The sequence below is a fragment of the Argopecten irradians genome, chromosome 5 (genome assembly GCF_041381155.1).
Source record: "Argopecten irradians isolate NY chromosome 5, Ai_NY, whole genome shotgun sequence".
In the NCBI taxonomy this organism is placed as follows: Eukaryota; Metazoa; Mollusca; class Bivalvia; order Pectinida; family Pectinidae; genus Argopecten; species Argopecten irradians.
In genome coordinates this window covers 11509324-11523096 of record NC_091138.1, presented here as the reverse complement: position 1 = coordinate 11523096, position 13773 = coordinate 11509324, and the positions used below count along the sequence as shown (strand labels likewise).

Here is a 13773-nt window from a genome sequence, read left to right as displayed (position 1 = left end):
ACGACTGAACGTTTTGGCTTAAATTCAATTAAAAAAGGCAGATTGTTGTAAAATATGTACTTGAAGACCTGATCCTGATTTGGAAAAATAGATGGCAATCCTGAAAAGAAATAACAATGTGCCGAATCTGACAAGATATAGGTCATAAATATTTCTCCGAATAATAAATTAGCAATAATAAACTCAGCATTAACTTGATGCAGGGTAGGCACGTGCTAAGACGCATGCTCGTTTGGATTCCGACATGAGAGAGATGTGTTATCTGTTGCTATCTGTGTACGCCGATCTTTAGCCGGGAATGTCGTCAATCGAACAGTCTGTTAGTGAGTGGGGCCACTCCGTACTCCGGAGACCAAGAGACCTGAGAGTGGAGACGGGAAGACTGGAGTTCACACCGAGCCGAGTACGCCCATCACTCTCGCATCACTGTGTTATATACATAGTGTAAGGGATATCACACATAACTGTTATACACAGATTAACATCTCATAGACGGAAAGGGGCAATTGGTAAGTAAATTTAATCTCCGTAATCTTTCTTGTCATTTTATCATAATTATCACTTCACATTTACATCTCCTCGCCTCCTCCTCCTGCCAATCATCATTGCCGTCGTCGTCATTAGCATAATCATCGTCGTTTGTACATGAAACCGCGTAGAAGGCAATTAAATTCATTATCATTGGATGCCAACGAGAGCTACACTTTCTGCCATACAAATGTATTTTATAGAAATATTATATATTTGATCAAATGTTATACGTAATATACTTGATATGACAAGATTTGACTTTCAAATAACATTTTATTACTAAAATATAAGTAGATAAAAGTTTAAAGTTTGACTTAGAAATAGTTGTGAAACTTTGGCGTTTTCTCTTGGTTTGGTGATATAATAAATCATTTAAGATCCGAATTAAGTAGTTCTTATCTCCCTACTGCTAACCGTTGACCCTGCTATTCAACACCTCTAAGAGTGAACGTGCGATTTAGTGTAGGATGCTGCCGAGAAGGATAGTATACAGTTATAATATAGTATATCGTGTCTTGTTTTACACATTAAATTGTTGACATATTTGTAGAAGTTATTGGGGTTTTTATATTTCCTTCAGTATGACATTATTTATATGGCTATTTGATTTATTGGATGAAAAATAGCTAAAATGCACATGGATTTTTAATGCAAAGAGAAAAAATGTTATGAACGTGGTTTATTAATGCAAAAAAGCACATGATCCGGACCAGATTCTGTCGTATTCAGCCTATTGCGTGATAAATTCCACTTAAAGATGCTACATGGATGACACGTATAATTGTCCACATGTACACAACCATTGAATTGCCATACGACATATAGAAGTAACGAGTGGTTGAATTTCCTTTCATAAATGGAGAATAGCTGCACGTATACAAGAAGTGTAAATTATATATGATTTCATTATGGAAGTGTAATTTTGGTAATTACAGAAATGCTAACCAACCTTTTGTATAAGAAGTTTTCAATCCATGTGTCAGTTGTTTGTTCTTTAAAATCTAAGCTCCTGTGTGTTAACAGTTAGTCTAAATCATATCGCAAAGATTGATTCTTTGTTTATTTGATTATTTAAACGTCCTATTAACAGCCAGGTTCATGTAAAGACGGCCTCCCATGTATGCAGTGTATATCGTGTGTGAAGTGTGAGGTGCGTGTTTTGGGAAACTGCGGTTTGTTCGTGTTGTGTCTTATCGCAAAGAAGTCTTGTAACATTGTCATTGGGATTTAATGCTGCATTCGGTTAAAACGCTGTAATTCTTTGTTTTTATATTGTGTATTGTTTCTGTGTTCTTTTCCTGTTTATTACTTTCTGTCTTTGTTTCATCCGTTATCTTTTTCTTTGTATCTTGTTCCTCACTTTGATTCAATGTTCCTCTCATTTTGTTTCTGTCTTTTTTGCACTCTCAGTGACTGTTTACTCCATTTGTTGGCTCTTTGTACATCTCCATGTCTTTGTTTCTTTTCCCTTTGTGGGATGTGCTTGCTTGGTTGGTGTCTTATGCGAGATAGCTTCAATGCTTCAGTGAAATAGCCACATTTATTAGGGATAAAAGTTCCACTTCTATAAGGATACAAAACACAAATATACAGCAGCTCCAGAAAAATACATACATTCACAATACAACTTAATGACCCCAGATGTTAATAGGACGTTAGAGATAACAAGACATCTCTCTTTGTGGTTATGTAAACCCGTATTTGTTTTCTTCCTTGTTACACCATTCTCTTCTTTGCTTGATTCTTCCATCATTTCATTAGCTATTCACCTTTGTGTTTTCTATTAGTATCTTTGATTTGCTTTGGCAAAATTCAATGGAAGACATCGTTATCTGTTAAACAGCAAGTACTTCACGTCACCTATCTTTCCTTACCACAATAGTCTTATACATTGTAGCCTACAATATAGGGATGATACAGGGTATTTTGCGAATATTGTTTTCCCTTTGGGTGTTTCTTTATCCATTGTTTGACTTGTTCACTTTTTTGTTCTGTCGTTTTGTTTCTCCATTGATAACATTTGTTACACCCTTTATTCGCTCATGTTTTTGTTTGTTTGTTTATTCTTGTTGATGTTTCTTTTCTTTTTACTGTTCGTTAACCAGTTCTTTATTCCTAATTTCGTTTATAAGATACTGAGTACATATTCATGTATATATTTGAATTAGTCATTTGCTTAACCCATACCTAAACCTGTTAGAAGAAAAAGTTCTGAAGACTGTAATACATGTATTAGATAATTATTTATATTGCTCATCATTGCTTTAAACGCTTCATGACCACGGACAAACTTTATTATCGGAGTCTAGAGCGAAATCAACCTTAAGTTGTATTTTACTCCGTCCTAATCAATGTTCAGTGGCGCTAATGCCAGCAGAGAAGATGCAACTCTCAAATTGATCACTTCATTATCATTTTAGTGAGGATCTTTTCCATGAAATTTTCAATTCTGCTGTCTTTATGTATTCCTTTTGAACTCCTTTCAGTTTTACTCCCATTTCGAGACTTTTTATGGCGCCAATTAATAGAAATGTTACAAACTACCGCGCTATCTCGCTCGATGTGGAAATGAAGTATAGAGTGCGGTGTATCAATGTTCTAAAATACGATCATAAATCTGACTTCAGTTTTTTTATCAAAAAGCGTCTATGACAAGCCAGCGTGAGACGAGCCCTGACACTAAAAGCGTCTCCCGGTGATAACCTGTTACAACGTGCTAACTGCAGGATGCAATCCACATTCGAATTAAGAAACTTGTGGAAAGCAATGCACCTTTTGGTATATGCGTTTTATATCTGTCGGCGATAAAGTAAAAAGAATGTTATCTGCATTTATTCAACTATATCTTAATAGCACCGAACAAGAAGCTGTGGGGATATTCATTCTGTACCTCCCAACCCGCTAAACGTCAGCAAGGTAAACATCAAACGTCGTCTTATACCTCAATCTAAATAACACATGTGGGTAAACATCTACCTCAAATAGGTCGGGAATACTTAGAAATGGGAGAAAAAGGGGATCGAGTTGGTCAAATGCCTAGTGTGCGAACGCTTGGCCTGTCATAGAGCCATGTAACTTTGGGAAGATCGGGTGTATACTGTAAAATAACTAATGTTTATATATCTACAGTATTACAGTCTGCTCGATATCTAAATTTATATGCCCGTGTGCTCTTGGTCACGAAATTGATATCGATGATTGAAGTCGGATTTTTTTGCTTTCCGCAATACGCGACTTTCCATAGAATGCATGGTCGCTGTGAAACGATCGAAACGTAATAAGATAATCGAGTAATGCACGGACAAATCACGAGAATGGTGAATGACATGTATTATACAAACAGGAAATTGTGAGAGCCTTGAATCCATGAGATAATTCGCTCTCAGGAACTCAAATACGATCTGTGAAATACTACCCCTCAAGGTCCTTATTTTTATTATTTTTCGTAGGTAGGTGTTTAACCCTCTGTATCTTGGCTCAAACATAGAAATATATATCTCAACACCGATAAAACGAAAATGAAACCGCATAAGAGAAGCAAAGACGAGTAAGAGTATATTTGACGCTCGCCATATCAAATGTGGGTCATATCTGCACAATCACATTCTCGAAATGATGATTGTTGTTGTGATGCCAACGATCATAGACTCATAGTAATCGGTCGCCTATTCGAAGAATAAGGGGAGCTAATGTTGTCACCCCGGCGTCGGCGTCGGCGTCAGCGTTGGCGTCCCATTTCACGTTAAAGTTTTTGAGCAAGTTTCTGTTTCGTCAATTGTTTAAGCTAAAGTCATCATAAATGTTTATGATTTTATTTTCCTAATGTGTATGGATGCTGAACGTGATAATACAACCAATTTGGGGTCATTTAGAGGGTTTTTGAGTCTGTTAATTTGTCATATTTCCATGTTAAAGTTTTTGAGCAAGTTTCTATTTTGTCTATTGTTTAAGCTTAAGTCATCATAAATGTTTATGATTTTATTTTTCTAATGTGTATGGATACTGAACGTGATAATACAACCAATTTGGGGACCTTTAGGGGGTTTTTGAGTCTGTTAATTTGTCATATTTCCATGTTAAAGTTTTTGAGCAAGTTTCTATTTTGTCAATTGTTTAAGCATAAGTCATCATAAATGTTTATGATTTTTTTTCCTAATGCGTTTGGATGCTGAACGTGATAATACAACCAATTTGGGCCCTTTAGGTTTTTTTTGAGTCTGTTAACTTGTCATATTTCCATGTTTAAATAGTAAATACTTGAACATCAACTTCTTCTGAATAGGCGAGCTTTGCTGTTCTCCAACAGCTTTAGTTTTACATGAAATTTATGATTATTGATTTTTACATAGATTTTACCCGCACCACGAGAACATATGCGAAGACATTACATAACCGTACATTTACTACCGGATATGAAATTGGCAGATTTAATTAGCTACTGTCCTTAATGAACTGTGTGTTGAAACAAAACAACTCTTTATAAGCGCTGGAATCCCATGCTCGCAAACGCTATCAATATTTCTCAAATACATACCGGCGATAAGTGCTAAGAGTTTAGTTTTTGTCTTTCTGCGATTTCTTCTTTTGAATCTATTCACTTTTTAGACTAACGTAATTATGAAGAGGGTATAAAATAGAACTAATTAAGAGATATATGTTTTATACTCATGACAATTAAGTGTTTAAATTCTTGAACAAGTTTAGTCGCCTTAAAAATGCGTGCACGGCTGTCTTAAGGAATCAATCGCATATAGTTAATGGTCTATTTACTACAGAGCGTTTGTAGATCTAATTGTGTAACATCGTTTAAACTCTTGGAATGTAGCCGATCTTGCTTCCTAAACACCCAGATGATTTACACCCTACTAAAAATGTCAAATGCAATGTTCTTTCGGAATGTAATCAGATTCGTGCTGGCGTTTTTATCGAAGACTGCGTTTTTTCATTTAAAGCGTAATAATTTACATCTCCTGTTCGGTGGTCTGTATATCAACCGGGGGCTGTTCGTCAATCACGTCGATGGTTTACCAATAATTTTTCGAGGATGGACGGGCATCAATATCGATTTAAGAAGTGATTAATGGGTAATATATTGTCCGTACGTAGTAACGCCCTCACAAACTTACTTGTTAATGTTCTATGACGACATGCTCATCGGAAACCTGAAAAATGGTTGTTATACCTACTGATGCATGAATGAATACTCACTTTTGGTTCCATTATTTTCACGCCTGTCATGTAAGACGACACCCACTTGCATTCAAGGCTATATTTCAGTGATTACATTGCGAAGATCAATAAGATGAGAAATAGATTTTGTTAAACATAATTATCTTAATTTGTCAAGGGGACAGCGTGTGTAAAATAATATTGACTTGTTCAGTTCTTCGCTTTTCAATGAAAGTGTTTAGCTAAGATTTGCAATTTTCCTTTGTAAAACGATGCTGGTCAATTTACTACATGTATAAACAGAACAGTATGCCTTCAAAGTATCTACGAAACGTCCATTTATAGTGATCCCTGGAGTAACGAAGATGATAGGGGATATATCGCAGTAGCTATGATCAAATATTTGGAAAAAATCAGTTGGAACTCTACATTAATAAATAATCAAACAGTTTTTACTCAACCAAGGTATATTTTGATGACTTTTTGATAACTTCTTTTTCTTTTATTAAATCTTTAATGGCCGAAATTCAAAAAATAAATTTATGAATGCATTGGTCACATGAATGAACTTTTGTACCAATTTGTTTTATTGTTGAAATGCTTAAATAGAAAAATATTCCCAACGGAAGAACACGAGAAAATAAGATTTGACACATATTTGTGCAGAACTTCGCATTACATTCTAAGCAAATCAGATGACGATTGCATGAAAAAAAAACCTATTAACTTATTATATAGGAGCAAACGTGACAGAAATCACGGATAGCTCTAGTGCTTGGTGCTGACGAAACTCTGTCAGTTTACGCAGGCGGTTCCCATGACTCCGCCTCGGTGTCACTGATGCCACAATCAGCGTCATTCTTACGTTTGATATAAGAGAGAATCAATAGCATCTTGTAAGCTTAAATAACTGGCAAGTCGTGTTCAACAGATGTTTATAAAAGTGTGCGTGTACGGGTAGATGTAACGCAGTTTGACCAGAGACGCTGAAACGGGCTAATCTGTGGTTGTAGTGTTGTGGTTAACTTGCCATACAGCCGAAAATATTGTTATGGACTTAACGCAAGATATGACGGTTAGTGTCTTCTGGTGAATTATGTAATCTCCACTTAGCCATTCATACTATGGAACATTGTTCTCAACTCGTTGTCATTGTGCTATTGTGATGCGGTTAAGAACCATTCATGCTTTCGTTTAGTGATGGTGTTGGTTTGACCATTTACATGTGTCGTATGAACATCTATGGTTAATGGACACGTGCATTTCTTGGACATGATATTATATCATCATATGGAATATAACCAAAGGAATTATAAAACAGCGTTTATACCACATTGGTAAGTATAAAATCTGTTTAATATCAAATAACAACGCAATTTTAATTAACTTATCGCATGGTAAGGTCACCAAATCGGCGATTTTGAAATCCATGCGTACGAGATTAAGGGGATGGCCGAGCTTGACAAGACGGAAGTTACAGAGCACCTGTTCGAACCACGCCTTATATCTTCTTCCGTGTATCCGTCTATTAATCTCTGGAATCTGACACTAAGGCCTGGCAGATTACCCGGTCTTATAGTCCGTAAAATCGAACTAACTATCCAACTCGGAAATGGAAAACATCTGTAGTTAGCGAATGGCATCTTATATTCAGCGTTATATTGGCGTTTTTGTGGTTTTGATTAAAAGCGGGGATTAGTTGAGAGAAAGGCGTGTGGTGTTTATACGGCGGACTGACACTGACAGAACCGTCAGGTCGGAAACCCGAGCTATAGTCTACATGGAGCTCTCCCATTTACTGTCTTAAATAATTATTATTGTGGAAGTCTGAGTATGCTTAATGGGACGGCGTTCGTACGTCATACAGGCTCGCCTTTATATCAAACAGACCATTGGTGCATGATGTACTATTGAAGCACTAATGTATCTTGCATTAACATCTATTGTCAACATCGATACACGAGTTTTGCTGATGACATTTATAGTGACGTGAATAGAGCTTCTGCTATGTTATTGTTATTAGGAGAGATTTTTTTTATATTTTTTTTGTATGATTAGTTAACGTCCTTTTAACAGCCAGGGTCATGTAAGGACGGCCTTCCATATATGTGATGTGTTGCGTGTATGTGTGCGAGGTACGTGTTTTGGGAGACTGCGGTATATTCGTTTTGTGTCTTCTTGTATAGTAGAACTGATGCCCTTTTTATGGTGCTATATCACAGAAGCATGCTGCCGAAGACACCAAGCAACACACCCCGCCCGGTCACATTATACTGACAACGGGCGAACCAGTCGTCCAACTCCCTTTATGCTGAGCACTAAGCAGGAGCAGAAACTACCACTTATATAGACTTCGGTGTGTCTCGGCCAGGGGACAGAATCCAGAGCTTACCTCACAGGGGCGAGCGCTCAACAGAAGGCCAAAAGTGAGGCGATGTCAAGGGAGGCCTTAGGAAACATAAAGTCAGTTAGGAAGAAGAGAAAAGATATGATCTTAAATTTAGTCGCCTTTTACGATCATGCAATAGGGGCAGCAGGTACAATTCAAACGCCCTACCTGCAGGGTCATATTATTATTGGAGAGAGTGACAAATTTAGACATGTATGAATAGCAATGACGGACGGACGGACAATGGTACATCTAAAAGAGGATTATTTTTATTGCGACCTTGCGTGAGCACCTGAAACACGAACATGAAAACAACTTTTACGAACAGATCTTACCAACTACAAACACGAAAACATGAATGGTGACTACAAAGAAAGCAACGGACGGACGGACGGACGTCATGTATCGGAAGTAAACATTTTAGTAGACATGGAGACATATAGACAGACTAATGTACGTGATTCTTATATGTTTGAGTGCTAGAGACACCCTGTCAGACCAATAATTTACATGTACATACAGAAATAGACACAACAATGCACATTGGACATGCAGGGAAATTTCCGCGCATACCAAGTGTAACAAATATGCATTTGTTAATGTCATTAGGTACGTGTTTACTTACCAACCTGAGTTTACCTACCGAGAAGTACATAATACGCATGCTGACAGGGTATACGACTGGATGATGTTTGTTGTTATACTAAGAACGGTATAAGAAGTACGTGACCGGCCATTCACTATCTTTGCCAGCTTTACACTCCACGTTTTTCTGCATTGTAGTTATTTCCGTCAAATACACCAAGTGCATATGGCGCCTGGCATTGTCACGTCTAACACATCCATTGGTTATTACAAATAACAATTACATTTTTTTTACTTTGTGGATGGTACTATGTTACCGCCATTGACGTACACTTTAGTATAGTTGAGCGATATTATTGCTTTGTAACAGGTCACGTCACCACTGTGACGATGTGTAATGACGTATATCTTAGTAAAATGCACTTTTTTCATATCGTTATAAGTGAACGTAATGTAATAATTCGTTATTACAGACGGCGTTTTCTATTATCATCATGTTTTTGGCGCGCATTTTGTTACAACGCTCTACCAGAATGACATTCTTAACAAGTTTTTCATGAATAAGGGACCTCTATTGGAGATGACCCCGTAACCATGTCCCATTCTATACATTTTGTATCATCGACGGCTACATAACTACAGTTGGCATGTATAATGTTCATTTTGCAGACTGCAATCTTAAGTATAGCCATATTTTCCAGTGCAGTACATTTTGTTTTACGGACTGTCTCTTACCGCCATGTCTTAATCGTATAGTTTGTTTTACGGACGGTCCCTTAATGTTACCGCCATGTCTTATTCGTACATTTTGCTTTACGGACGGTCCCTTACTGTTACCTCCATGTCTTATTCGTACATTTTGTTTTACGGACGGTCCCTTGCTGTTACCGCCATGTCTTTTTCGTACATTTTGTTTTACGGACGGTCCCTTACTGTTACCGCCATGTCTTATTCGTAAACTTTGATTTATGGACGGTCCCTTACTGTTAATGCCATGTCTTAATCGTAAACTTTGATTTACGGACGGTCCCTTACTGTTACCGCCATGTCTTATTCGTAAACTTTGATTTACGGACGGTCCCTTACTGTTACCGCCATGTCGTATTCGTACAGTTTGTTTTACAGACGGTCCTATACTGTAATCCGTATAGTTTGTTTTATGAACGGTCCCTTATTGTTACCGTCATGTCAAATAGCGTATATGTTGCTTGAAAGATGGTCCATAACCCCAATATTTGCGCCATGTCCAGTATCTATATTTTGTCTTAGACAGAAAATGTCATTCAAGCATTCTTCAAATTGTTGCAATTGTGGTTAGTGTATGTAGATGCATGTTTTGTTAATGTCTTTTCTAATGGCGTATTTGTTTTGTTTTGAAGATGGTTTCTTAGCTCCTGCCGATATGGACATTTGCAGTCTACTTGTAACGATGTCTCTGATGGGCAAATCCCTCTATGTTCACGCATATAATGATGACGAGAAACCACTAATCAACAACATATTTCCAGAAAGACATCGTATCCCGTCACTGGATATGTTCCCAGGGCAACATGTTATCTCAACGTCATCTGACGATCCGACACCATTTCATTTTCCGCCATTTAATAATCAATATAGACCCAGAAAGAAGGATCTCAAAACAAAGAAACTGTTGAAAAAACTTGGCAAAAGCTTTATGCCATTTTGGATGTCGATTGATTCTCCTCTAAGTTCGACATCTGATGTTGACTATGTGAGTTTATCAAATGCAGAGACGAGTTCTATAGAGCGGAGATTGGAAGAAGACTTTGACCGTGTGAACTTCACATTTACAAACCGTAATGGACTTGTAGTGGACGTTAGCGAGGAAAATATAGAACTCTTCAAACGGTGGCTTCTCTCGCAGGGAACGTGCCAGGTTCATTATGAATGGGAGGACCAAGGCCTACTCTTCTGGCCAAGGTGGATTAAAAAAGGAACATGCTCCAACGCAGTCTCGTGTTCGTGGCCTGTTGGCATGCATTGTGTACCAAAAGAAAGTAAAATGGTCGAGATTCTTCGATGGAACTGTCGCATGAGACGGCCAAGGAACAAACTCCGACAGAAGCACATAAACCAAATCATGGGTAGAATAACGCGAAAACGGAAACATCGTAAAAAGAAAATGAGATGTCGATGGACAAAAGTGCAATTTCCTGTTACCGACGAATGTTTCTGTTCGTGCTAAATAATATGATCTTTGTTGTAAAACGAATACGTGCTTTAAATGTCTAAGCACACATTACAGGAATGTGGATACGACAGTATGAGGATTTGATTCAATGAAATAAGCATTTAATGCAAATTATCAGAGAAGGATAAAACAAATTATCATATCGGTGGACACATCCCGAAAAAAATGAAGTGACGACTGGTGCAAGGTAACGCTATTGTTATAGGTTATGGCGCAAATAGTCAGTTTTTTGTCCTTGTAAACATATATACAGAGCTTAAATGTTCAAAGGTAATTTTATACGAAGACGAAGATAATATTACGGCAGTTTACTCGGAGAGTATCCGTCCTTGTGGAGACTAATTATTGGCGTGGTATAGTGAAACAGGAAAATTAATCAACATCTTAAAGATATTTGTACACATATCGATAATACTCTCACTTGTAAGTTTTGTTTTAATTCTTGTCGCGTGTTGTTAATATATAATATACATCAAATAAAGACCAACCATAAATGGTGCCGAAAAGCAAAATAATTTGCTTGTCGTTTCCTGATTGGGTTGCTGGAAAGTCGTCTTAAGTTTTAGCAGTGAACACGAGGTGCTGCAGGTGTTTAAAAAATGGTATTCATTACATGATTATCACATAATGTGTAATAAACATTTATCATTTTCTTTAAACCAAACAATATACCTGCTTTAAACTTGACTAGACTTAAATCAAAGTAGATTATTTCTTAAATAAGTTCTGGATGTCAGGATTGTTATTTAAATGTTTGATTGGTTGATTATTAACGTAATACTAACTAATTATGTCGATAGTATTTTAAGTTACATCTCAGAAATATGGTGATTTCATAAAGCACTATGTTTTGTAAACGTTTACTTGGCGTACGTAAAAATACTTGTAATGCTATGGTTTTCATAGAACTTGGTAGATATCCTTTGGTGGTCTTAAGAAAATAAAGAATATTTAAGTATTGGTTGAAACTGATGAAAACTCAAAATTGTATTTTGAAATAATGTTATTAAATGTGTTACCATAATTATGTATGGGTGATAAATATCAAAATTGCATTATATAGAATAGGTTAAGGTTACCTGGCAACAGATAATATAGATAACAGTACTTATTGCATAATTTAAAAAAAAAAAGATAAATTAATATATATAAACCAGATTGTCTTGAACAAATAAGATCTTCAAAAGGATTATTTTACTCGTGTCTTAACCACGATTTTGGCAAAACTATTTAAGAAAAACCAATCTTAAAAGATCTTCTCAAAGAAATTTCCAAAATAGGAATCTCTGCACACAATCTTAATGCAGAAAACGGTCGTTACCAAAATATACATCAATAAGAATATGAACTTTGTGTAAATTAAATGATGTTGAAGATGAATGTCCATGTTTCTCTGATATCCGTCAAAAAATCATGAAGAACTATTATTTTAAAGAAAGTATGCATAAACTAATACAGCTTTTTAATGTAACGAATGAAAAAGAATTACATAACTTAGCAAAATACCTAATAGCTGCGAAAAAAGATCTTTATTAATCAATTAAATACTCTTCGGATTATAAGTACTGTCTACTTGTATCTGTGGACAATATGTATTTCATGATTCATTTGAATGCAATGTATTAATGTATGTATGTATATCCAACTGATGAGTCAGCAGAAGTAAATACAAGAGGCCCATGGGCCTTAACGGTCACCTGAGTTAGAATATATAATGAAACAAATAATGAAACAAATTAAAGACATATAAACACTATATGCTGGGCCTTGAAGTTGGTCAGTGATTTATAAATTTGACTTTTTAGACTATGAAGAGTATTTGCTTCCATCAAACCTGTGAACTTAGAGGTATTTTTTTGAAATTTTAATCATTTTGACCCTGTTTGGTCCTGCCCCTCTGGTCATCGAGGACGGATATGGATGTTAAAATGCTATATCTAAGGCTAATAATTCTAATCAAGTTTGACTTCTTTCCTACGAAAATTGGGCAAATAATGTTCACAAATATGTTTTTCCTATATAAACTAAAGTAAACTTGACCCCTCCCCAGGGGGTAACGTGAGACCCCAAGGTCATATAATTCACAATTTTTATAAAACACCTTAAGACCTTTCCATCTATAATTATTTGATTCTACTGTATCCAGAATTTTAGAAGATTTCTGAAGTTTTAGCCTATTTGACCCTTTTTAGCTCCGCCCCTCTGCCCCCAGGGGGTCGGCCAGGACCAATGTGGATATGATTTTAAAATGCTATCTCAGGCTTATAATTCTAACCAAGTTTGACTCATTTCCTATATAAATTGAGCAAAAAATGCTCATTAATGTGTATCTCCTATATAAACTATAGTAAAATTGACCCCCTTCCCAAGGGAAAACAGGAGACCCCAGGGTCATATAATTTACAATTTTTTTAAACAAACTTTAAGACCTTTTCATCTATAAAGTGTATTTGATTAACCATTTTCCAGAATTTTAAAAGAATATTATTGAAATTTATGCATATTTGACCCTTTTTTTAGCCCCGCCCCTCTGCCCCCAGGGGGTCGCCCAGGACCAATGTGGATATGATATTAATGCTATCTCAGGCTAATAATTCTAACCAAGTTTGACTCGTTTCCAATGAAAATTGAGCAAAAAATGCTCATTAATGTGTTTTCCCTGTATAAACTATAGTAAACTTGACCCCCTCCCCAAGGGGAAACGTGAGACCCCAGGGTCATATAATTCACAATTTTTGTAAAGGACCTTAAGACCTTTCTATTTATGAAAAGTATTTGATTCTACCATTTCCAGAATTTCTGGCCTATTTGACCCCTTTTGACCCCGCCCCTAAGGCCCCTGGGGGTCAGTCATAGAAATTTTGTTAATAGGATTAAATGGCCATCT

The 13773-nt window shown here is 36.4% G+C and overlaps 1 protein-coding gene across 3 annotated transcripts; it reads left to right on the top strand.

Moving 5' to 3' along the window:
- The first annotated feature begins 314 nt into the window (after positions 1-314).
- Positions 315-12642, top strand: LOC138322853 (noggin-2-like). 3 transcript variants are annotated; one of them, XM_069266995.1, is made up of 2 exons: positions 315-509; positions 10054-12642. In XM_069266995.1, exon 2 carries the CDS (start codon positions 10077-10079, stop codon positions 10878-10880), a length of 804 nt encoding a protein of 267 aa, XP_069123096.1. In that variant the 5' UTR covers positions 315-509; positions 10054-10076; the 3' UTR covers positions 10881-12642. The 3 variants fall into 3 exon arrangements, with proteins under 3 accessions (XP_069123096.1, XP_069123098.1, XP_069123095.1); XM_069266997.1 differs by lacking the exon at positions 315-509 and adding an exon at positions 6517-6775; XM_069266994.1 differs by lacking the exon at positions 315-509 and adding an exon at positions 6520-7037.
- The last annotated feature ends 1131 nt before the right edge of the window (positions 12643-13773 follow it).

What these genes read in the sequence shown, in the direction of transcription:
- LOC138322853 (XM_069266995.1), top strand. Translation starts at nt 10,077, where the DNA reads ATGGACATTTGCAGTCTACTTGTAACGATGTCTCTGATGGGCAAATCC.